This window comes from Xyrauchen texanus, chromosome 2 (assembly GCF_025860055.1).
Source record: "Xyrauchen texanus isolate HMW12.3.18 chromosome 2, RBS_HiC_50CHRs, whole genome shotgun sequence".
In the NCBI taxonomy this organism is placed as follows: Eukaryota; Metazoa; Chordata; class Actinopteri; order Cypriniformes; family Catostomidae; genus Xyrauchen; species Xyrauchen texanus.
In genome coordinates this window covers 2,006,135-2,032,161 of record NC_068277.1, presented here as the reverse complement: position 1 = coordinate 2,032,161, position 26,027 = coordinate 2,006,135, and the positions used below count along the sequence as shown (strand labels likewise).

The following is a 26,027-nucleotide window of genomic DNA, read 5'->3' as shown; positions in this document are numbered from 1 at the left end:
ACCAGCATCACTGGATTTCCGAACGCGACATCAACCCGCTAGTTTTAAAGTTAGCAACGGCGATAGCAGTATCATTTGTTCACGTGTCTTTCTAATTGTTAAAGTGGCTGTGCGCAAAACCACACCGTGGCCAATAAACGAGGTGTGGACGTTCCTCTCGTTAGCGATGAGTGAAACGTTAAAGTCTGTCAGGAAGTGTCTCAGCTGTTGGCCACACACGGATACTGCCGGACCTCCCAACAGTGCAGGGAAAAGTTTACAAAAATGTAAAAGTGACACAGAACCATCAAGGAAAAGTGGAAGTGTTTTGACCAAATGGACGCTATCTAGACCGGCGAGCAATGGGAGGGAGAGTGCGCTGGACTCGGTCATGATGGAGGATGGGACGTTTTGTTACATTAACTCTATACTCTGCTCTATATAAGCTTCACTTTATTTAGTTGAGCAGCTACTGGAAAGCTTCTAAACTACCAGACCAATTTAACTGTTACACTTGTGTAAAATCACCATCAACAACTGCTTTATGCAGCACAATAAGCTAGCATCTAACAGCTAGCGCTCGTGTTATTGTTTATGGTCAGTAATGTTTGTGTTGTGTTTAAGATGATGTCACGGCAGTAGAGGCGGCGTAACTATGATGATCAGCTTATAGTCCCGCCCACTTTGAGGCGGCACTAAACTGCAGTGGAAATGCAAGCTCAGAAAAGTGAAGTGAAGCGAGTCGAGTCGATCGTAACGTGCGCCTTAAAACTGCCATAAGATTTGTTTACTGATAGTGGCACCTGATTGCAGAGGTTGGTACCACATGCTAATTGTTAGCTAGCAAGTGAAATTCATGTCTTGCCTCTTGATGAGGAAAACAATTTTAGAGAAAAATAAAGAAATTCAGAGAGAGTAAAAATCTGAAGAAAAAAAAATTGAGAAAAGAAAAAAAAAATCAGGAAAAAAGGGGATTCCGTAGTTTCTCTCAGCACATAAGTTTACCACATGCTAGTCTCCATTTAAACTGAGTGAGTGAACAAATGCATACTCGTCAATTAAACCAATCACAACAGAGAGAGCGCTATCCTTTCCATTAGCCTGTGCCATTTGATAAACATCCGTTTATCAGCTTTAAGTGTAACCGTAAAGGAAATCTTACATAAAACGCAGAAATGCAATTTTAGAAGAAAAGTAACAGAGTCCCTTATATGTATAGATGAAGTGCTTTAAATTGTCCTGCTGCTTATTTACTGCTCTAATGGATTGTTCTGTTTTACTCTTCACTAGTGTTGGATCTGCCGTTGTGTCAAGACACTTTTGAGCCCGAGGACAAATCTCCAATGTCATTCGCTCTCTATCCAGACCCTCGACTGTGGAGCCCCAAAACACGGCGTCTTGAGGTCAACATCGTCCCACGACCCCGCCCGTCCCCTATCCGACCCCGCATTGACCCATGGAGTTTCGTATCGGCTGGCGTGGTGGACAAACCTGATGCCAAGAAAGCCACTTGTGCAAGCAGTCCCATGAGCCCTCGACTGGGGTACCACCCCTCACCCACAAACCCCTTCACAAACTGTGACCCCTTCCCTTCCCCGGACTGTGACCCCTTCAATCTAAAGCTCGAGCCTTCCATGAACACGGACCACTTGTCCTTTGACCCCTTCTCCACCCCATTCCTGACCTCACGCTCCGCCCCCTGTTCGACAAACGTAAGCCCCAATCTATCTCTCAGGGTGGCCCCTCTAAAGCCGGTGGACTCGCCGCTCATAGACTTTGGACGTGTGGGTGTCAACAAACCGCTAGATGTCCCCAAAGAACGAGTCCACACGCGCCAAACTCTCGGGCTCAGCCCCTTCCGCTCGCCAGCACTGCTGAGAGACGACAGGTTCTAAACGTGAAGTCCAGAAACATCCTCTACACAAGTTAGCAAACGCACAGGCTTGGCCAACGCATTGCAAGCGCGCGATCTCGCCGTACAAACCTGACATGCGTTTTTGTGTTGCTGTGGCGGTAACAAACTTCAGTGCGTTTCCTTTAAATGTCTGTCACTAAACCAGATTATTCAGGAAGCTGCTATTAGCATGTCGACAGTTTAACAAACATTAACTAGCTCAGCAAGATCCTCTTCAAACCGTTGACCTGAGAGAGAAATCTGACAATTTAAGCTAATGTCCGCTGTAGCGCCCCTAGTGGCAATGCGATATGTACTTGCGTTGCATTATAAATTGCGCTCTGACACATTTCAAAACACAACAACATGTAAAACTGATCTTGCGTGAAGCGCCTGCATTGACATGCTTGTGTAAAGTATGTTTCGGGATAACGCAGAGGCGCCTGCTTATTTTAGCTTCCATAAACGGACCCTAGCAAGGGTTCACTCTCTTTGCTTCAGTGTTTGGGATCATTGAATTTCCTCACGAAATGTAAAACCAAAAGATGTCAATTTGGATATCATCGAGATTTCGTTTGATGGAGCTCCTCGACAAACGCAGATGGGTTTTGGCATTCCAAACATGGGATTATTCCACACATCTGTCCAACTCCTCATTCCCAGTGAACTTATTTCAGCACCACAAGACATGAAATCACTGCTTTTCTTTGAACTTCCTGTCTGACATCACTTCCTCTGGGTTCTTAAAGGTGTTGTGAGAGATTCGGATGTTAAAATGCTTTTTCACATTCGTGTATTGGCTGAATCCCTTGAAAAGCAACATGACATGTCAACTTCTGACTCCACCAATGCCGTGAGCTTTTTGGGCGGGACTATCTGTTTTTTCCACCAATGGTGGATGGGGAGTGTGTTTGGGAAACTGTTTGAAAAACATTATTTTTTGTTAATCTGCTTGGTGGTGCAGAAATGACACATTTCACCTTTAGTTTAAGTGCTCAAATGATCTTATATTATTACTGACCCAGGAGAATTCAGCACTTAGTCCATAAGCGTGCCAAAATAAGCCTCCGTTCATGTCAAGCCTTACGTCAGAGCACTCGTATCACAAGCCGTTTGGACATTTAATGATGTGCCGGATATATCGTTTTAATTAGATTCAATTGTCAGTAGTTAAAATGCTCATTTTTATTCCAGTAATTAGTAAAAACTTCATCATTACTCGTGGAAATACACATTCTCGATGTCCAAAATGAAATTTCACCTAATAAAAAACATAATTATTGATATCTGTAATTGCATTTTCACTAGTAGAACCAATGTACTTATTTCTAGTGAAAATTAATATTATTTTAATATTATTATACACCAGACGGTGTATCAAAAACCAATAACATTGGTACTAATGCAAATGTTTATTCCTGATATCAATAATAGAATTACAACTAGTAAAAAGGCCCTATAGAAAAAAACTATCTGTAATTTGGTTTTCACTAGTGGCAATGCTAATGTCAGATGTCTGTAATGGGATTGTAACATGGATGTGAACTCAGGAGAGGACAAAGGTGGGAAACTCACAGCAGGTGTTTATTTCAGTGTAACACCTTTAAGTGATTTTAATAAGGAAAATGTAAAACGTTTTAAAGAACAATTTGGGCAAATTATCTTCAAAGGGGAGTGTTTGCATCCTTGAAGCCTTTTTTAAATCTTTAATTACTCTTTAATTTATTGATGTTGGAAATGTATTTCTAGATATCTGAAATACCAAATCTTCTAAACTAGCATCACTAGTTATCAATAATTGTTTATTATTAGTTGAGGGGTGTTTTCCTAGGAAAAGGTTCCATATAGAACCCATAAGGGTTCTATTGCTCGCTTCATATTTGGAACCCCTAAAAGGTTCTAAGGTCCAAGTGAAAAGGTTCTGTATAGAACCCATATGGGTTATATATAGAAGATTTATAAAAAAAATTCTATATGGAACCTTTTAGGGGTTTCCAACATGGAATCGTAACATTTGGTTTTTGTCTAGTTTTTAAATGTAGTGTTTGTTTTATAACCAGAATAACATTTAATAGATGTGTGAATTAGAAAGTTCATATTCAAAAAGGGTTCTTTATTTGTAAACTTTGTTAATGGAACCTTTTTTGCATAAAGGGGTATTTTGAGCTGAGTAAAGAACCCTAGGGTTCTCTATAGAACCCCACAGAACCAGAGTGTATTTATATCAAGAAGAAGCATTTCATTAGCAGTTATTCCAGTGCTGATATCAAGAATGAACATTTCAACTAGTGAAAATGTAATTGTAGATGTCTATGTCTCTGGTACATTTTTAAATGCTGAAAAGGCTTGTGATAGTGCAATTTGGTGTTTGTGTTCAGTTCCTGAAGTTTCCAGCATTCCTTTAGTGTACAAAAATATCTCTGAGAATCCAAAGTCTGAATATATGATTATCTAAGAGAGTTCTTGAGTTCTTTAGAGAGGAAGTACTGACGTCCCCCTGGTGGACGGTGTGTGCGCTGCACCCTGACTCTCATCTCTGACATTTTATTCCCAACAATGAAATTCCTTTGAGAGGCGAGCCGGGTTCGGTAGACATTTTCACCATAACAATGGCCTTCTTTGGCATTCGGCTGTCAACATACCCTGAGATTTCTGCTGCACCAACTCTTATAAAAGTATTGAGAATATTCCTCTGAACATTTTAGCTGCTGCGTCATTCCACTTCCTCTGTAACCAGATTCCCATATTTCAGCAGGAACCAAACGGTGCAGTTACACACTGGAGTTAGTGTTAAAGGTTTAGTTCAGGTAGTGATGCTTGTACAAACACTGCTAATTCTTCTGCTCCGAGCACGTCACATATCGCTGGATTGAACACATCTGTGTGTGTCTAAAGCCCGTCGGATACATCACTGGAGGTTCAACAGATTATTAGATTTAAGACTTGACAATCATGAAATGTCTAGAAATAGCCCAACGAGCCGATTTGAGCTGTTCTCCCGTCAGCTGGCGTGTTTTGGTGCCATTTCTGAATTGTAAACAGCGGGTGTTCATGTTGGCACGGAGTATAAGATCACCATCTGCTTGCCAACACTGAAATAACAACATTTCTGAATGAATAGAATATGAGACGTTGGCACTAGCTGTCGTGGATGATTCACGGGTCACACCACTGAAACATTCTGACTAACGGTCGACCAATGCGGGTCTTCACGGCTGATGCTGATATCTCGAGTACGGAAGCCCTGAACTGCAGCGTGAAAACAATCAGTGGCTGAAGAAAATGTTTTTTGGTGTCTAGTGCCCTACAATAAAGAGAAACTCATCATCTCTCTCAAAAACATTATATATTAGTTTCCTTGATGAAGATGTGCAAAACTTTCTTGTTATTGTGTTGAACTATTAAATCAACAGATCAATCACAGCTGTCACCTTGTAAGAAGAGTTCATGCTTACTGATAGTGCCACCTGGTGGCTGAAGTTGGCATCACTTGCTAATTGATAGCTAGCAATTCTCATGTTAAAAACTTTATTTTTTGAGAAATTTCTTTTATAAAAAAAAATGTAGGAGAGAAGAAAACCTGTAGAGATGTTTTTGTTTTTGTAGGACGGGCTCAGGGAGACACGAGACACTCATCACATACTGAATTATTATTTCATGTGCACTTCAGGGCTTCCGTACTAGAGAGGAGGATGACGACACAAATCTGATCTAGTGGTTTCAGCGGGTTGTCGTTTGTCGTGTTTCGTACTGTATGAAAATAAAGCTATAGATATTTATTGAGGCCTGTGAAACACTGGACGCTCACAAACACATTCCACGTTAGGATGCTTCATTATTATTATTATAAGAAACATTATTCATGTTTTACTCCATTGGAGTTTTGGGTGCTGAAGCCAAAAGAAACAAACTGAATATCTTCTGTCCCGTCACAGAGTTTAACTGTTGACTGTAACAGTTTCAACAGTCACGTGTGACACGTGATATATCTTTGGAACACATTTGCGTGATTGAACAAATGAATTCGTTGATTTATTTATATGTGGTCAATGACGTCATGCTAATGTTTTTGTCCACGTCTAATAAATTATTCCAAAATACATAAATGTAATTCACACAAAGCAAATCCTCTGTGATTCGCATATTTTCAGTTAATTACTTCAAAGTCATTTTGATATTTTTCTGGGTTTATAAAGTCTAAATTGTCATGTGGTGTAACAGAGACAGGAACGTTTCTATTCAATTAAAGTCTCATCTGACAGAAGTGTTGCACGAGTCATCTTTTATTATTACTTCTCAAGAAAATAAGCACTGAATCTTTATTTTAATGTACAAATATAATGCACATTTGCTTCAGGTCACTTGATAAAACATCCTGATATTCTTCACTTAAACACGTTTAAACTATTGAAATGTCACTTCTATTAAATGAATGGGGGAAATTAGACAGGAAGTCCCGCCTTACAGGTAACAGAGCCAATCACGTTTTAGATGCAGACATCACCTGTCAATCACCTCGAGTACGTGCGTCATCGACACAAGATGAGGAAATGGTGTTTTTAGCATCATCTGAGGTAAAGAAGCACCTTTAATGATTCCTGTGTTGTCAGATTTCACTGCTGATTTTAGATTGGACAAGCCGTGATTGAGATGTTGGTAGATAAGAACTGCATGGGCATGACAGGAAAGATCCTCTGGAGAGTGTGAAATATGAGCTGCTGTTATATTCTGACCTGCTGTTCTCATGCTAAAGGGATTATTAGATTATTAATCTTTATTAGTACAGGAGTGTGTCCACTAGGTGTCGCTGTCAGTTTAAAGCGCTTGTTTCACTTCACATGATGTTATGCTTTATGTCTGATCTCAGATCAGTTTCTGATGATTATTTCTGAACACACAGAATCAGCTGACAGATGTACATTAATTTGACTTGTTTATTGTGGATTATATTTGAATGATGCGTTCTGATCAATAGTTTATTCATCAGTATCAGGTTTGGGTGCTTTAGGTCAAACTGTAATGTAGGAAACTTATCTAAGATGTCATCAATATTTATCAGTCGTATTTGACATGCAGAATCACAGAAGGAAACACTGATGACAATAAACGCCATTATTATTATTATAACTTATTTGAATAAACAATAATCGGCACTATACATTTACACATATAATTTACTGAATGTGTTTGAATTGCACGAACACACACACACACACACACACACACACATATGTTGTGTTTCCATGTTTTATGGGGACTTTCCATAGACATAATGGTCTTTATACTGTACAAACTTTATATTCTATCCCCTAAACCTAACCCTACCCCTAAACCTAACCCTCACAGAAAACTTTCTGCATTTTTACATTTTCCAAAAACATAATTTAGTATGATTTATAAGCTGTTTTCCTCATGGGGACCGACAAAATGTCCCCACAAGGTCAAACGGGTTTCGGGTTTTACTATCCTTATGGGGACATTTGGTCCCCACAAAGTGATAAATACACGCTCACACAAACACACACACACATACACACTCACACTCACACACACTCACACACACACACACACACACACTCACACACACTCACACACACACTCACTCACACACACTCACACACACTCACACACACACACACACACACTCACTCACACACTCACACACACTCACTCACACACACACTCACTCACACACACTCACACTCACTCACACACACACACACACACACACACACACACACACACACACACACACACACTCACTCACACACACACACACACACTCACACACACTCACTCACACACACACACACACACTCACACACACTCACACACACTCACTCACACACACACTCACACACACACTCACTCACACACACACTCACACACACTCACTCACACACACACACACACACACACACACACACACACACACACTCACTCACACACACACACACACAACACACACACACTCACACACACACACTCACACACACACACACACACACACTCACACACTCACACTCACACTCTCACACTCACACTCTCACACTCACTCACACTCTCACACACACAGTCACACACACTCACTCACACTCTCACACACTCACACACATACACACACACATACACACACACACACACACACACACACATACACACACACACACACACACACACAAATCACATGGAATAAATACAGATATAATATTTGGAGCCCAATTTGTACATATTTACACAATGTGACTGTAATGATTTTCACACACGTTTAACACGTACTAAAGTTTCATGAGGTCAGAAAGAGCTGCAGAACATCCTTAAACAGCGATTCTTGACTTTCACTTCAGGATCCAGAACTTTCATCAAACACTCCTGTCCACTGTGTGGCACTAAACGCGAGTTACACGTTCTCTCCAACAGATGATGGGTCTTTTCTCCCCAATATGGAACGCCCAATTCCCAAAGTGCTCTGAGTCCTCGTGGTGGTGTAGTGACTCGCCTCAATCCGGGTGGTGGAGGACGAATCTCAGTTGCCTCCGCGTCTGAGACCGTCAATCCGCGCATCTTATCACGTGACTTGTTGAGTGTGTTACCGTGGAGACGTAGCGCGTGCGGAGGCTTCCCACTATTCTCCGCGGCATCCATGCACAACTCACCACACGCTCCACTGAGAGCGAGAACCACATTATAGTGACCACGAGGAGGTTACCTCATGTGACTCTACCCTCCCTAGCAACCGGGCCAATTTGGTTGCTAAGGAGACTTGACTGGAGACAGATGAGGTTTTTAAGGTTAATGCTCTATGGACTTTTAAATGGTCTCTAACCTAAACCTTAAACCTAAAGTGAATCCTAGTGTCAGAATTTAGATTTAGTATTTTTCTCATTTGTTTTTCGTTCTTATTCGTTTCAATTAACCCTTTAAAGCCTGACATATGAAAAAATTGTCAGAAAATTCTAATTTTCAAATTAAACTCTTTTTAGTGCCATTAGACAAATTATAAAAATAAATCCCCCAAAAAATGTTGCACATTCATATTTGAAACATTCATTTAAAACTGTTTTTTTTTCAATAAAATAATATACAAAATTTTAACCGAGCACTAGTTACTTATATTCAGCAATATCAACGATTAAAAAAGGGAAGTTGTAAAAAAAAATTTTTCACTGGGTCTCATGAACTTATGGTAAGATGACATCATAATAACAATGACCAGATGCTTTTATTCAGCAAATACTTGATTTAAAATATCAATAGAATTCATATTAAAGTAACAATATAATCTTTGCTGTCACTTTTACTTTGTTTATTTTAAACTGAGTGAAAATAGAATAAAAATAATTCGCCCCCTCGGCCAGACCCCTGTGCCCCTCGGGCAGACCCCTGTGCCCCTGTCAGACCCCTGTGCCCCTCGGGCAGACCCCTGTGCCCCTCGGGCAGACCCCTGTGCCCCTGTCAGACCCCTGTGCCCCTTGGCCAGACCCCTGTGCCCCTGTCAGACACCTGTGCCCCTCGGACAGACCCCTGTGCCCCTGTCAGACACCTGTGCCCCTGTCAGACCCCTGTGCCCCTGTCAGACACCTGTGCCCCTGTCAGACCCCTGAATCTGAGCCAATTTGTATTATTTGTTATTATGTTTTAAATTAGTTTGACTTTTTTGTCAGCCCATATCAACTGCATTGTACAATAAATGAAAGTAAATGAAAGTGTTAGTGGTGAGGTCTTCAGGTGACTGCTCGCTTAATTAGAAAACGCTCGTCTGAGCTCAGCGACTCAACGAGGGAAACGGGTTTAACGGATTTAACGTAAGTAAATAAAAGTGTATGCAGCACTCGTGAGATGAGGACAGCGGTTTATTGCTGTTTTAATGAATATACGTTAAGTTTCTTAATTATTTCTGTTGATAAATGGACAGAATTTCATGCACTCATGAAACAAACATCATAACAAAATTCCTTCAAATGGAATTCAGTTTTTTCAAATGTAATTAATAAAATTGTAATATATCAAGGTTTAATTTATTTCATTTTGTTTAAGATTAATCAGTTAAATATAAAATAATTTTATAAATAAATTGAAATGCAAGTGTGTGTGAGTGTGCATTTCATTTCAAGATCGTAGTCCATAAATAGACCGAGGTGATGCAGGTTGGAGTTGGCATCATTTCATCCTCTGAAGTTCATCATAATAGACTGAAGTGATGTTTGGCTGGCACCGGCTGCATTTAGTCATCATCATTCTGCGACATGTAGCAGTGGAGTCCAACATGAAGCAGGAATGGTGCTGGATCCAGCCGGTTCTGGTGACCTCAGGATAGGAGTCCCGAGGTTGAGACAGGGAAACAAATAAAAAGATGTAAGCGTAGATGCCATTTAATTTATTGCAGAGTTAGAGATCATGCTCAATGCTTCTGGTTTCTGGTTCTGGCAGACCCAACTAAAGCAGCCTAATTGTGGGTTGGAGGATAAATTAGGTGTATGTCTGGCTAAATAGATGAGTCTTTAGTCTAGACTTAAACTGTGAGTGGGTCTGCATCTCGAACAGTGTTTGGGAGACTATTCCATAGTTTAGGAGCCAAATATGAAAACGATCTTCCTCCTTTTGTGTATTTTGATATTCTAGGAACTATTAACAGGCCAGAATTTTGCGATCTTAATGAACGTGATGGAATATAGCGTGGTAGAAGGTCACTTAAGTACTGCGGAGCTACACCATTCAAAGCTTTGTATGTAGTTACAGAATTTAACAGGTAGCCAATGTAACGATGATAAAATGGGGCTAATATGATCATATTTCTTGGTTCTCGTCAGCACTCTGGCTGCTGCATTTTGAACCAATTGACGTTTATTTATTGATCTTGCTGGACATCCTCCCAGTAATGCATTACAATAATCTAGTCTTGAGGTCATGAACGCATGAATGAGTTTTTCGGCATCAGCAACCGAGAGCATGTGCCTTAATTAAGCAATATTTCTTAGGTGGAAGAATGCTGTTCTACAAACATTTGTAATTTGATTTTCAAAGGACAGATTGGTATCAAATATAACAATGCCTAAGTTCTTCGCTGTTGAAGATGATGTAACAGTACATCCATCTAGAGTCAAATTAAATTTTAGCGGCTTATTTTTAGAGTTTATTGGTCCAATAATTAGAACCTCTGTTTAGTCAGAATTGAGTAGAAGGACATTTCTGGCCATCCAATCTTTTATTTCATTGATACACTCTGCTAATTTAGAGAATTGTGAAATCTCATCAGGTTTTGAAGAAATATAAAGTTGTGTATCGTCAGCATAGCAGTGGAAACTTATTCCACGATTCCTGATAATATCTCCCAGGGGAAGCATATACATGGAGAAAAGCAGAGGCCCTAAAACTGATCCCTGTGGCACTCCATATTTTACTTTTGTTTGGTTTGACAATTCCTCATTTACATAGACAATGTGGTAGCGGTCTGATAAATATGACCTAAACCATGCTAATGCAACTCCACTAATTCCAACATAATTCTCCAGTCTATTCAAGAGAATGTCGTGATCTATCGTGTCGAATGCAGCACTAAGATCTAAAAGCACTAGAAGAGAAATGCAGCCGCGATCAGATGATAAGAGTCATGTGTCACTCTGATAAGTGCAGTCTCTGTACTGTGATGAGGCCTAAATCCTGACTGAAATTCTTCATATATACTATTTCTCTGTAGAAATGAACATATTTGGGAGGACACTACCTTTTCTAGTATTTTTGACATAAATGGGAGATTTGAAATCGGTCTATAATTAGCCAGTCCTCCAGGATCAAGTTGTGGCTTCTTAATTAGCGGTTTGATAACTGCCATTTTAAAGTTTCTTGGGACATGTCCTAAGCATAGCGAGGAGTTAATGATATTAAGAAGAGGTTCTGAGATTACAGGGGATACCTCTTTTAAGAGCTTAGTTGGTATTTGATCTAACAAACATGTTGTGGCTTTTGATGTTTCGATAAGTTTTGTTAGCTCTTCATGACCTATGATAGCGAAGGATTGAAGTTGCACATGAAGGAAATTATTCAACACTGTTTTCTGAGGTGCTCTGACTGAAGGTTGCATAATTCCAATTTTGTTTCTGATTATTTCAATTTTATCTGTAAAGAAATTCATGAAGTCATTACTCTTGTGCTGTGACGTAATATCTGGTTCTGTTGTGGATTTATTCCTAACTAATTTATCCACAGTACTGAATAAACATCTAGGATTGTTGTGGTTATTTTCTATGAGTTTACTAAAATATGCTGACCTGGCAGCTTTAGACATTTATTAGACAAACGTTTTTAGATTTCACTTTTGGTTTATTTTGAATATTTGTTAGTGCTGACGTGTGTGTGCGTGCCTGAGAGAGTGTGTGTGTGCATGTTTATGTGTGCATAAGTGTGTGTGCTTGTGTGTGCTTGTTGGTGTGTGAGCGTGTGTGTGTGTATGTGTGTGTGTGTGTGTGAGAGTGTGAGCGTGTGTGTGTGTGTGTGTGTGCTTTTGAGTGTGGGTGTGTGTGTGTGCGTGCGTGAGAGCGTGTGTGTGTGTGTGTGTGTGCGTGTGTGCGTGTGTATGTGTGTGTGTGTGTGTGAGTGAGTGAGTGAGTGAGTTTCTAACACAATTTTGGCTGTTTTCTTGTGTTTTGTTAATCCTAATTCTGTTTTTAAATGACACACAGCTCGCAGGAGAACTGTTTAAACACACACACACACACACAGACACAATCATAAAGGGCAGGAGCCTGTTACCATGGAAACAGTGAGAGGAGAGTGTGTGTTTTTATATATAAAGTACATCAGGAGTTTTGTCCTGCACGGCATTTTTACCTCCATTTGTGGATAAAACATATTTCAACCTCGTTGTTTTCTACATCAGTGACTGACTGAAGTCTTTATTTCTGACACATCAGACATCACGTGTGTATTTATAAAAATGTGCTGTTGTGATGCTGAAATACACAATATAAATGAAACGTAATATTCTGTGTACTGTTTCACACATGAGTCACTCCTGACATCCAGAAACTTCTCAACTATAACCTCAAATGCAAATTAATAAATAAAAGTGAAGTGAACATTTTGGAATGAGCTGTTGTCTGCAATAGTTTTCATGATAAATAATAAATCACTAGTTTAGTAAACATATTTGAATATTGATGTTTGTATGTGAGTGCAGATCCTCTTTTCTATTGATAGAATACTTGTGATTCATCCACACATCCCTTGTCAGGTCTTGTCCCTTAAACAGCACTGCTCTCTTTTAGGTCCTGTACTCTGCAGTAGTTCTGCATATTTGACGTGTGAGTGACAGATTTGTGTTGTGTCCTGCAGGAAGTGATGTCACACAGCAGCTCCAGAGGATTGTGAATGAGACGCTTTGATGTCGTGATGATCTCAAACAACACGAGAAATCTTTTCTTTCATAACAATGAAATGCTTCTGACATTTTTCTAATTTAATAGTTTTTATCAGTATAACAGTTCAAGTAAAAAATATGTTTCAATCTTTAATGACAGTATGAAGAAAACCTGATCACGATCTGAGAATATTCCAGTAATTCTGATGTCTGTACTGAGGTCACGTGATTAATGACACTCATTTATTTACATGTCATTAGTCTCAAAGACATTCGTCATCAAGTCAAACTAATACTGATGATTACATCTCAACATCAAACTGCGATTAAATCAGTTTTACTTTCTAAAATTACAACAACTCCATTAATAATGACTTAATCTTGAAGAAAAAAAGTTGTTATTTTAGTTTAGTTTTTATAGAAAATGTAAATGAATGTGCCAGTGACTGACATCAGCCAGAGTTATTCTGTTTTAGGAGAACTGACAGGAGATGCTGGAAAGAGATTCTGAGGAATGTATCTGTAGATGTTTGTATTTGAGCCCTTCATAAAGACAAAATCCTGCACTTCTACAGCAAAGTTCACACGACCTTCATCAGACATTTAATAACACTGAATGCAAAACCCACAAATATAAAACTCGATTATAACATATGAAACATGTTTGACAGTGACGGGACTGTTCTTTTCTCTTTATTAATAGCTGATGTCTTGTTTATTTATGTCTGTGTTTTGCCCCTGAGATCTCGTCTTTACATTGGTTTGATTTCGGTTGTCTGTTTTTGACGTCTCATGGCCTCAACACTGCTGTGAAGTCCCGGGACCTGTTGAAATCTCTTCTCACAAACATCTTTGATTCTTTTAACCGTGTGTAGATCAGGGGTGTCAAACATACGGCCCGCGGGAGAGCTGTCAGACAGAAACACACTTGATTATATGTTGAAGAACAGACAAACGAAAAGCCGTTGATTCGCCGTGTATTCATGCATGAATTAATATGTGTCATCATAATTCACTACAGCTTCAGAAGTGCGGTTTGAATAACTTTATGAATAACCAAAGGAGCTGCTAAAAAAATTGGACATTCACAGACACTGCGGCTGGAGGGCAAAAACCTTTTGTGTGTTTTTACCCCAGTGTTAGATATGACCGCATCTTTCTATTGTCCTGCCACAGTTTTCCTTTGCTCCACATCAGGGGTGTGTTTACGATTCCTAAGGCCCCATGCAACCGTCCAGCCCGAGGCCCCAAATGTGATATTTTTTGTTGTGTACAATAGTAATATATAATAGTCTTATTTACTTTCACCCAGAGTTTATATTCTAATGCTGCAGTGTTTTGTTCATCACGTTGCAAAAGACTCTATTTGACGAAAGCATCATATGCAAAATTCGTAACATCAACATTCATTCATAATGGTAACATTCATTCATTCATTCGTAACAGTAACATTCATTTATAATGGTAACATTCATTCATTCATTCGTAACAGTAACATTCATTTATAATGGTAACATTCATTCATTCATTCGTAACAGTAACATTCATTCGTAATAGTAATATTCATTCATTCATTCATAACAGTAACAATCATTCATTCATTCGTAACAGTAACATTAATTCATTCATAACAGTAACATTCATTCATTCGTAACAGTAACATTCATTCGTAATAGTAATATTCATTCATTCATTCGTAACAGTAACATTCATTCGTAATAGTAATATTCATTCATTCATTCGTAACAGTAACATTCATTCGTAATAGTAATATTCATTCATTCATTCATTCGTAACAGTAGCATTCATTCGTAATAGTAATATTCATTCATTCATTCATTCATAACAGTAACAATCATTCATTAATTCGTAACAGTAACATTCATTCATTCGTAACAGTAACATTAATTCATTCGTAACAGTAACATTAATTCATTCATAACAGTAACATTCATTCATTCGTAACAGTAACAATCATTCATTCATTCGTAACAGTAACATTCATTCATTGGTAACAGTAACATTCATTCATTCATAACAGTAGCATTCATTCATTCATAACAGTAACATTCATTCATTCGTAACAGTAACATTCATTCATTCATTCATTCGTAACAGTAACATTAATTCATTCGTAACAGTAACATTCATTCATTTGTAACAGTAACATTCATTCATTCATAACAGTAGCATTCATTCATTCATTTGTAACAGTAACATTCATTCGTAACAGTAACATTCATTCATTCATAACAGTAGCATTCATTCATTCGTAACAGTAACATTCATTCTTTCATTCGTAACAGTAGCATTCATTCTTTTGTAATAGTAACATTCATTCATTCATTCGTAACAGTAGCATTCATTCATTCGTAACAGTAACATTCATTCGTAATAGTAATTTTCATTCATTCATTCGTAACAGTAACATTCATTCGTAATAGTAATATTCATTCATTCGTAACAGTAACATTAATTCATAATAGTAATATTCATTCATTCATTCGTAACAGTAACATTAATTCGTAATAGTAATATTCATTCATTCATTCGTAACAGTAGCATTCATTTGTAATAGTAATATTCATTCATTCATTCATTCGTAACAGTAACAATCATTCATTCATAACAGTAGCATTCATTCATTCATTCATTCGTAACAGTAGCATTCATTCATTCGTAACAGTAACATTCATTCGTAATAGTAATATTCATTCATTCATTTGTAAGAGTAACATTCATTCATTCGTAACAGTAGCATTCATTCATTCGTAACAGTAACATTCATTCGTAATAGCAATATTCATTCATTCATTTGTAAGAATAACATTCATTCATTCGTAACAGTAACATTCATTCATTCATAACAGTAGCACTCATTCATTCATTCATTCCAGTAACATTCATTCATTTGTAACAGTAACATTCATTTGTAACAGTAACATTCATTCATTCATAACAGTAGCATTCATTCATTCGTAACAGTAACATTCATTCATTCATAACAGTAGCATTCATTCATTCGTAACAGTAACATTCATTCATTCGTAACAGTAACATTCATTCTTTCATTTGTAACAGTAACATTCATTTGTAACAGTAACATTCATTCATTCATAACAGTAGCATTCATTCATTCGTAACAGTAACATTCATTCATTCGTAACAGTAACATTCATTCTTTCATTTGTAACAGTAACATTCATTCGTAACAGTAACATTCATTCATTCATAACAGTAGCATTCATTCATTTGTAACAGTAACATTCATTCATAACAGTAGCATTCATTCATTCATTCGTAGCAGTAACATTCATTCGTAACAGTAGCATTAATTAATTCATTCATTCGTAACAGTAAACATACAAGGCTTGGCGGCCCCTCAACACACTAGAGCAGAAGGAACTAAACATCGCCGTTTATCAAGCGCTGAAACTTAATTCATTAACATCATTACAGAATAATCTGGAATGATGTTAAAACCTCTTTGAACTTGTTCAGAAAGTTAAATCTGTGCAACATCTCCTCTAAAAACAATCCAGATGAATGAAACCGATCACAGGTGTCTCGACATGCGTTTTTGAAGTTCTTATTAACTTGACATAGTGTGTAAAAATGTGCCGGTCCAGTGTGAGACGCTGAAGAAACGGTGAGCCGCAGTGCAGCAGTTATGGACGTTCAGTGTGCGCTCACATAGGAAAACAATGAAAAACAGAGCAGAACCCGGCGGCGTGTAACGTGAACCTGAGAGCGCTGACAACAGCGTATTAGTGTCCCAGAACAACATGTCAATCAAGCAGTTTTAGCTGAGATATCCTACCGGAGCGGGGACTCCTGATGTTCGGGGCCCCGCGATATTTTGTGGTTTGCGTGGTGGTGAAAACCGCTGCTGAATGAAATAATGACTGAGGCTGTTGTTCTGCTAACATCTGTTGTGATTCACACAGCACAAATGACACTATCGTTCATTTTCATTGAAGATATTCAAACGTACAGTGTTATTATAACAGATAAATTACTTTTAATACAAATATAAAGTATTTTAACAACTGTATAATGTAAAAGATTGTTCCACATAAAGACATTATGAACAACATCTCTTTATAGAGAAATTAATCATATTTTTACACTTGTGCTCGTCATTGAACGACTTGAGACGTCAGAAGTCATATAAGGGAACATATTGAGCGACGATGCTCCCTGGTTTTTACGGTGCATTGTGGGATTTTTTAGGGAGCGAACGTTTCGGTTTACTGGAAGGATTTTGTGAATGAGACAGCCCTACAAATGGCCCTAAACTAGTCAGCCCTACTGACTAGTGAACTAACTGAGACGCACCCTACATTATTTTCTCATGAGAGACACTAAGAATTGAAAAAATGGTCTGTTAAATGCACTTGCAATTACTGCATAGAAATTGTTTGTTGTTGTTTTTAAGTAAACCTCAGTGAACAAGATGGTGATTAATCTTATTTCATGGGGGAATGTACTATAATGCCATGCAAATATTCCGAAACACTCAAATATAAAAGCTCTTTGGCTAACAGTACTTTCTCTAATTGATGGTTCTCTTTTGAGGTTTATGGGTAATGTGTCCACTGGGAGTTTGCTACTAAAGTTTGGCAACTAAACAATACTTAAAATGTATGTTGTAATAACACTGATAGCAACAGAGCAATGTGCAAAAGATTCCTATTGGAATTTCAATCAGAATTTGGAACCAAAATGGGATTCCCTAAAAACTCAACACTGTCCTATATTAGATTCAAAAGAAACCCTGAATTTCACTTCATCCAGTACACTTTTTTTTGGCTACTTAATTAAAATGAGCTAAATCAATGCAATTATGCAATACATATTTTTGAAGTGAAAGCGCTACCTTAAGCCTTGTACTGTGTATCCAGATAAGGTACACCAGTCCTAAAATAAGTTTTATTAATTCGATTGAGTTATTATAACTGAACAGGTTAAGTCCAGATTACTTAAATCAAACGGTCTGATCTGTTGTCTCAATAAGACTTCTTACATTGAAAACAATAACATTTCTATATCAATATAACTTGAGTTAAAGGTGAACAATAACACAAATTCTTGACCTCATATAAAGGGCAATAAGTTTCCATAAATGTTTAATGTTAAATGCACTTGTCTGGGTTTACAGTGTGTTAGTGTGTAAATAAACCAAGAGTAATAAATGCTCTAAATAGGTTTTTTATTTGACTTCACGACACCTAATGCATTTAATTTGTTAATGAATAGAAACCTCTTGTAAAGTTTTACCGTGAAAAAAACATTAAAGGAATATTCCGGGTTCACTACAAGTTCAGCTCAATCGACAGACATAATCTTGATCTCCACAAAAATGTAATCCTTTTAAAAAAGCACAAATCTGTTACAGTGAGACACTTACAATGGAAGTCAATGGGGTCAATATTAGTTGTCTATATATGTTCTATCAATAAAATACATACAATAGAACAGTGTTTCCCAACCGGGGGTACGTGAGCAGTCCCCAGGGGTTACGTGGGATGATTCTCAAAAGACAAAAAAATTTTTTTTAGCCATTGACTATTCTCAAAACATTATATAATATAATATAATTATATAATATATATAATATATATATATATTATATAACATTATAATCATGTTATAATATGGTCACCCTGTCCTTCCCGCCAAATGTGCTTGTCCGTGGACGCGCGCTGTGTGGCCGCGCAGTAGAGTGACCATAGCGACAGGCAGAGAGGCTAGCTTTGAGTAGAACACTAGCTAGATATGGATCAATGGCTAAAAAAACGCACCGTTCCAAGCAGCAGCAGTGCTAGTGGCAGCTCAAGTGAACCCATGGAAAAAAGCAAAAAAAAAGCTGATAAGTCAAAGTACCGGCAATTTCATGAACAGTATGTCGTTTTCGGTTTCACGTCCACACCTACTGAACCGCCTCAGCCGCTGTGTTTCCTCTGCGGGGATGTGCTCTCTAATAATAGCATGAAACCAGCCCATTTACAACGACACCTAAGTACCAAGCATCTTTCCTGTGTCGGTAAGACAGCAGAGTTTTTTCAAAGAAAACTATCGGAGTTTAAGGGAAGTCAAGAAAAATTAAAGAAAGCGACTGCAGTGTCAACCAAAGCATTGGAGGCCTCATATGCTGTGTCGCTACTTGTGGCTAAATCCAAAAAGCCATTTACTGTTGCTGAGGAGCTAATTTTGCCTGTTGCTGTAATTCTTGCAGAAACAATGATTGATAAGAAAGCAGCTGATGCACTGAAAACGGTACCATTGTCCAATAACACAGTGTGCCGTAGGATTGATGACATGGCCGGTGATATTGTCGATCAAGTAGTGGAAAAGTTAAAACTTTCTGGTCCATTTGCGCTGCAGTTGGACGAGTCAACAGATGTTAGTGGGTTAGCGCAGCTGATTGCGTTTGCGCGATACAGAGAAATTTCTGAAATTAACGAGCACATTCTGTTCTGCAAGAAGCTAACGGGGAGCACTACCGGTAAAGATGTTTCACGTTATCGACACCTTTTTCTCAGAGCACAATCTGGATTGGAAGTCCTGTATTCATGTGTGCACGGATGGTGCAGCATCAATGACTGGGAGGGTGAAAGGGTTAATCATGCAGATTAAGAAAGTAAACTCCGACGTTCAGTGGAATCACTGTATAATCCACAGAGAGGCACTGGCCAGTAAGAGAATGAGTCCTGAGTTACATGAAGTTTTGAATGACGCAGTGAAAGTGATAAACTTTGTTGAATCGCGGCCTCTGAATCACAGACTGTTTGAAAGGCTCTGTCATGACAGTGGCGCTGAGCACCAACGGCTACTGCTTCACACCGATGTACGTTGGCTTTCGAAAGGGAAGGCACTACAGAGGCTTTTGGAGCTGCACAATGAAGTAAGCGCTTTTCTGGCAGAACACTCACATCCCCTTGTTCTTATGTTGGAGAACACAGACTGGGTAGCCCGCCTTGCATATCTTGCTGATTTTTTTTAGCAAACTGAACAACCTGAATTTAACTTTACAGGGTAAAGACACACACATCCTAAACATGTATGACAAAGTGTGTGGATTCATGAAGAAGATCAAACTGTGGGAGAGTAAATGTGAAGATGGGGACACAAGTTTCTTTCTGCAGGTGATGTTGACAGAGCTTCTATAGTGCAATTAGTAAGCACACATTTATCCAAACTCAACAGTGAGTTCAACTCCTACTTCCCTGATATTGAAAGCAAGTCTGCCAAACTTGACTGGGTCCGTAATCCTTTCATGACTGAAAGTACGGATAACAACATTCCTACCAGACTACAGGAAAATCTGCTGGATGTGTCCTCAGACCGTGGACTGAAGATGAGGTACTCAGAAACAAACCTGTCACAGTTCTGGTGTGATGTGGAGAAGGAATATCCTGATTTGGGGAAACATGCACTGAATGAGCTCCTGCCATTTGGATCTACATATTTATGTGAAGTGACATTTTCATCCATGGCCGTAATTAAGTCCAAGCACAGGAACAGACTGAACTTGGAGAAAAGCCTGATAGCTGCTGTTGCCACACTGCCCCAAGACTGACCAAGCTTATGAGTGAGAGACAGGGTCAAGTTTCTCATTGATTGGTGAGTCCTTTTGTGTCATACACAGGTCTAAACTTATTTTGAGTAGGCTGCTACTATGTACAAGTTTTCTACATGTCGTAATCTGCGTTCCTCTCAGATTGGTCTCTTGGTTGTTCCCAAGACACAGTTTCGTTCTGTGATAAAGCATTTTCTTCCTATGCTTTGGAATTCAAATACATTAGTGATTTTTAAATCTTTTCTCAAAACATTTTATTTTAGGATTGCTTTTACTTGATTATTAATTTTATTAGTTTATTTTTGTATTTAAAGTGTGTATTTTTCTCTGTTGTTATGTTTGCCTGTAAACGCTTTGAGAAAGCAACTTTTAAAGGCGCTATATAAAATAAATTTATTATTATTATTATTATATAAAATGTGATCTTTGTTTTTGTATAATTGGTCTGGACATGTGAAGATGTGAAAAAGTCATACAAATATTGAACAAAGACAAGTATTATATTATAAGAGTTATAGGAAGTAAAAATATCATTATTTACAGGTAAATTCAGGTATCACCTAAAATTTACACCAAATCTAAAAATCACACCGATCACATGCGCTTGTGGGGGTACTTCAGGCAGGATAAAATGTTGTGGGGGTACAGTACCCTAAAAAGGTTGGGAACCACTGCACTAGAACATACTACATGTTGTGCTGCAAAATTCTCTCAAGATTCCCATTTGATGCCACCAGTGTTGGGATTTATCTAATTACAAAGCAACGTGTTGCTGTAATCTAATTACTTTTGTAGTCGAAACGTAGTGCAATATATTACAGTAGAAATGATAGTTGGGTAGTTGACAAATGGCCAAGAAAAATTACTTTTTTTGGAAAACATAACTTTTTAAGAAAAAATACATATATTTATGGAGTATGAAAACTGTAGTTTCAGAAAATAGTAGTGGTCACTCATTTTGTCAATGACTTCACATATTTTTTTCACGTTTTCACTCAACAGTACTGTAAATGTGTCCTATGGTGTGACATTTAAAAAGTACTAAGAAATTATATTCAATAACATAAAAAAAAATACTTGAGAGAATTGTTCACATTATTCAAACATTTTTTTATTAAAGTGCTATTTATTTTACATGAAAGTACTAATTAGAATAATTTTCACCATGAATAGATGAACTTGATAAACTTTTCCCTACAAATGTCAATAAAACTTTTTCGCCAACCTTACAAAACTGTTTGAAATTATACCCATCTAAGAGGAGATTTTATTGTAACTCCCCTAATGCCAAACTTGACTCTTTTTTAAAAGATATTTTAAAATAAGTATATTTTTCTGTTGTTTTATGTTTGTCACACCATAGGACAAAACGTCACACCAAAGGACAAAGATAGTCATTGCATATTGAGTCAGCATATATAGTGTTTATTGTAACAATTATAAAGGAAGACATTTGTTTTTATTTTTCAGCAATATAAACTGTGCAAAACATATCACACCAAAAGTAACTTTGATACTTACAGATCCATCAATAAGAAAGCATTGATGCTTATAATATCTTATTATAGGTAGTGATTTAACATATATCTAATTTATTTCTCCTTTCAGTCTCCGTGCACGAGTGTGTTCGGCTGTTTTGAGTAGTGATTTAACATACACTCACCTAAAGGATTATTAGGAACACATACTAATACTGTGTTTGACCCCTTTCGCCTTCAGAACTGCCTTAATTCTACGTGGCATTGATTCAACAAGGTGCTGAAAGCATTCTTTAGAAATGTTGGCCCATATTGATAGGATAGCATCTTGCAGTTGATGGAGATTTGTGGGATGCACATCCAGGGCACGAAGCTCCCATTCCACCACATCCCAAAGATGCTCTATTGGGTTGAGATCTGGTGACTGTGGGGGCCATTTTAGTACAGTGAACTCATTGTCATGTTCAAGAAACCAATTTGAAATGATTCAAGCTTTGTGACATGGTGCATTATCCTGCTGGAAGTAGCCATCAGAGGATGGTTACCCGGTGGGGTCTTCTGCTGTTGTAGCCCATCCGCCTCAAGGTTGTGCGTGTTGTGGCTTCACAAATGCTTTGCTGCATACCTCGGTTGTAACGAGTGGTTATTTCAGGCAAAGTTGCTCTTCTATCAGCTTGAATCAGTCGGCCCATTCTCCTCTGACCTCTAGCATCAACAAGGCATTTTCGCCCACAGGACTGCCGCATACTGGATGTTTTTCCCTTTTCACACCATTCTTTGTAAACCCTAGAAATGGTTGTGCGTGAAAATCCCAGTAACTGAGCAGATTGTGAAATACTCAGACCGGCCCGTCTGGCACCAACAAGCATGCCACGCTCAAAATTGCTTAAATCACCTTTCTTTCCCATTCTGACATTCAGTTTGGAGTTCAGGAGATTGTCTTGACCAGGACCACACCCCTAAATGCATTGAAGCAACTGCCATGTGATTGGTTGATTAGATAATTGCATTAATGAGAAATTGAACAGGTGTTCCTAATAATCCTTTAGGTGAGTGTATGTTATCTGTATGAAATAATGATAGAATATTGATTAATGGATCAACAGAGAAATTAATGTAATGTATACTTAATTATGAACTCATGACCTACTGTGTTTTCCCTACAAATGTAACCACTTACTTATTAATTTCTTATAAAACACAATATAGTTTATTATTCTGTAATAACAAGCTTATTATGTAATATTGTTGAACCTGAACCTCACACAGGTCTATTCTGATACTGAATAATAAGCAGTCATTCAGTCACTCAGCAAGATCCCTCAATTATTTTAAGATGTATATGGCAACATTTCAGTTTGATTTACTTTCTCCATTGTTCTCTTAGGATCGCATCCTTTCTCTGTGGATCCTTTTAATTCGCTCCCTATACTGTCTGGTCCTCTCTTTTGCACTCATCTCTCCCTCAGTTCTTTCTGTTCTAAAAAAGTTAAGTAGCATTATAAGTAGTAGCACTGTATTTATGTACTTTATATTTGTTTATAGTTGTTACATTACACATTATAGTTGTTTTAGTAACACTTCAGAAAATTTTATGTAGTCTCCAAAAAATGGCAATAAACATTCAAATGTAAGTCATTATTGAATTTAAAATCATCAAAACTGGTCAAAAAAGAATGAAAAGTATGTTAACAAACTTTATCTATTTGTTTTAATAGCTTCTTAAGGAGGTCTTGTCCTATTGTGTGACATCTGTGTCCTATGGTGTGACAGGCCAAAGTGTCACACCAAAGGACATTTGAGCTTTTGTGGCATGTTAATAACCATGCTAATGCTAGCTGAACTGTCATTAGCAATTGGCATGATACATTTGCATAATATTATATAGTCCTGCTTTTAAAAATACAAATTTGAATTAAAAAAATTAATTTAGGGGTGTCACACCAAAGGACAACAAAACTTAACAACTTCAGTGGTCTGAAAACATAGTTAAATATTTGAACAATTCTGAGAGAAATACTTACCATGTGCACTGCTCATGGGCTTCATAGGGGTATTCAGTCACATGACCTTGAATGGTTTCTTTCAAATAAATGTAGTTGTCCATGATATTGCCCAACTTAATATCAGGTTATTGCATAACACCAAAGGACATTTTTTTCTGTGACAAACTTTATGAAATTCCTACACTTTAAAAAATGTATGTATAGGAAAAGTGATGACCACTTAGTGAAATAGACACTTGCACAATTATGCCAGGAGTGTCCATTAAGATTTTTAAACATTATTTTCTTTATTTATAAAAGTTAATATTTATGAAATAATTTTGTCTACCGTCACACCATAGGACCGAGTTTGAGATTTGGCTCAAAGTTATAAAAAATTAAAAATAACTCTGATATTAAAACAACAAATTCATGTAAAACAAGAAAATGTTTAACCATTTACAGTATTCTAAATGATGAAAATGTGAAATCATTTATTTTTTTTCTTCTGTGACGGTGAAAAAGCCACGTCACGTCAACTACCCAGTTACTATCAAAGTTAAAGTTACTTTTAAGTACATAGCTTGGGTTACACATATTATTTATGCAGAAAGCATTTAAAATATGTTCATATGTTCACATGTTTGTCTGTTTGTGTTTCTGTGTTTGTCTGCTATTTGTAATGTGATTACAATATTAGAAAAGTAATAAGAAATTTGTAGTCGGTTACTATTTTTAAGTAACTTACCCAACACTGGCTGCTACTGAGGTAGGTTTAGGAGTAGGTGTAGGAGTAGGGTTATAAGTAGGGTTAGGAGTAGTTGTAGGTTCAGGAGTAGGGTTAGGGGTAAGGTTAGAAGTAGGTATAGGAGTAGGTTTATGAGAAGGGTTTAGGAGTAGGTTTAGGAGTAGTGTTAGGAGTAGGTATAGGACTAGGTTTATGAATGGGTTTAGGAGTAGATATAGGAGTAGGGTTTAGTAGTAGGGTTAGGAGTAGGGTTAGGGGTAGCTTTAGGAGTAAGTTTAGGAGTAGGATTTAGGAGTAGGGTTAGGAGTAGGTTTAGGAGTAGAGTTAGGAGTAGGGTTAGGAGTAGGATTAGGAGTAGGTTTAGGAGTAGAGTTAGGAGTAGGTATAGGAGTAGGGTTTAGGAGTAGGGTTTAGGAATAGGGTTAGGAGTGGGATTTAGGAGTAGGCTTAGGAGTAAGTTTTAGCAATAGTGTTAGGAGTACAGGTTAGGAGCAGGAATAGGAGTAGGGTTAGGAGTAGGTTTAGGGGTAGGGGTAGGTTTAGGAATAGGTTTAGGAGTAGGCTTAGGAGTACGTTTTAGGAGTAGAGTTAGGAGTAGGTATAGGAGTAGGGTTAGGAATGGGTTTAGGGGTAGGATTTAGGAGTAAGTTTTAGCAATAGGGTTAGGAGTAGGCTTTGGAATGGGATTAGGGGTAGGGTTTAGGAATAGGGTTAGGAGTAGGCTTAGGAGTAGGTATAGGAGAGTAGGGTTATGCGTAGGTTTAGGATTAGGGTTAGGAGTAGGTATAGGAGTAGGGTTAGGAGTAGGTTTAGGAATAGGGTTAGGAGTAGGTTTAGGATTAGGGTTAGGAGTAGGTATAGGAGTAGGGTTAGGAGTAGGTTTAGGAATAGGGTTAGGAGTAGGTTTAGGAGTAGGTTTAGGATTAGGGTTAGGAGTAGGTATAGGAGTAGGGTTAGGAGTAGGTTTAGGAATAGGGTTAGGAGTAGGTATAGGAGCAGGGCTAG

General features: G+C 37.9%; 1 protein-coding gene across 1 annotated transcript in view; it reads left to right on the top strand.

The window, feature by feature from the left end:
- Positions 1 to 26,027, top strand: part of LOC127653517 (mitogen-activated protein kinase kinase kinase 11) — a 359,883-nt gene that overhangs the window by 32,638 nt on the left and 301,218 nt on the right. The window contains exon 10 of the mRNA XM_052140209.1: positions 1,270 to 7,313. Within this exon, the coding sequence (XP_051996169.1) occupies positions 1,270 to 1,874 (605 nt within the window). The 3' untranslated portion in view covers positions 1,875 to 7,313. The remainder of the gene's footprint in view (positions 1 to 1,269; positions 7,314 to 26,027) is intronic.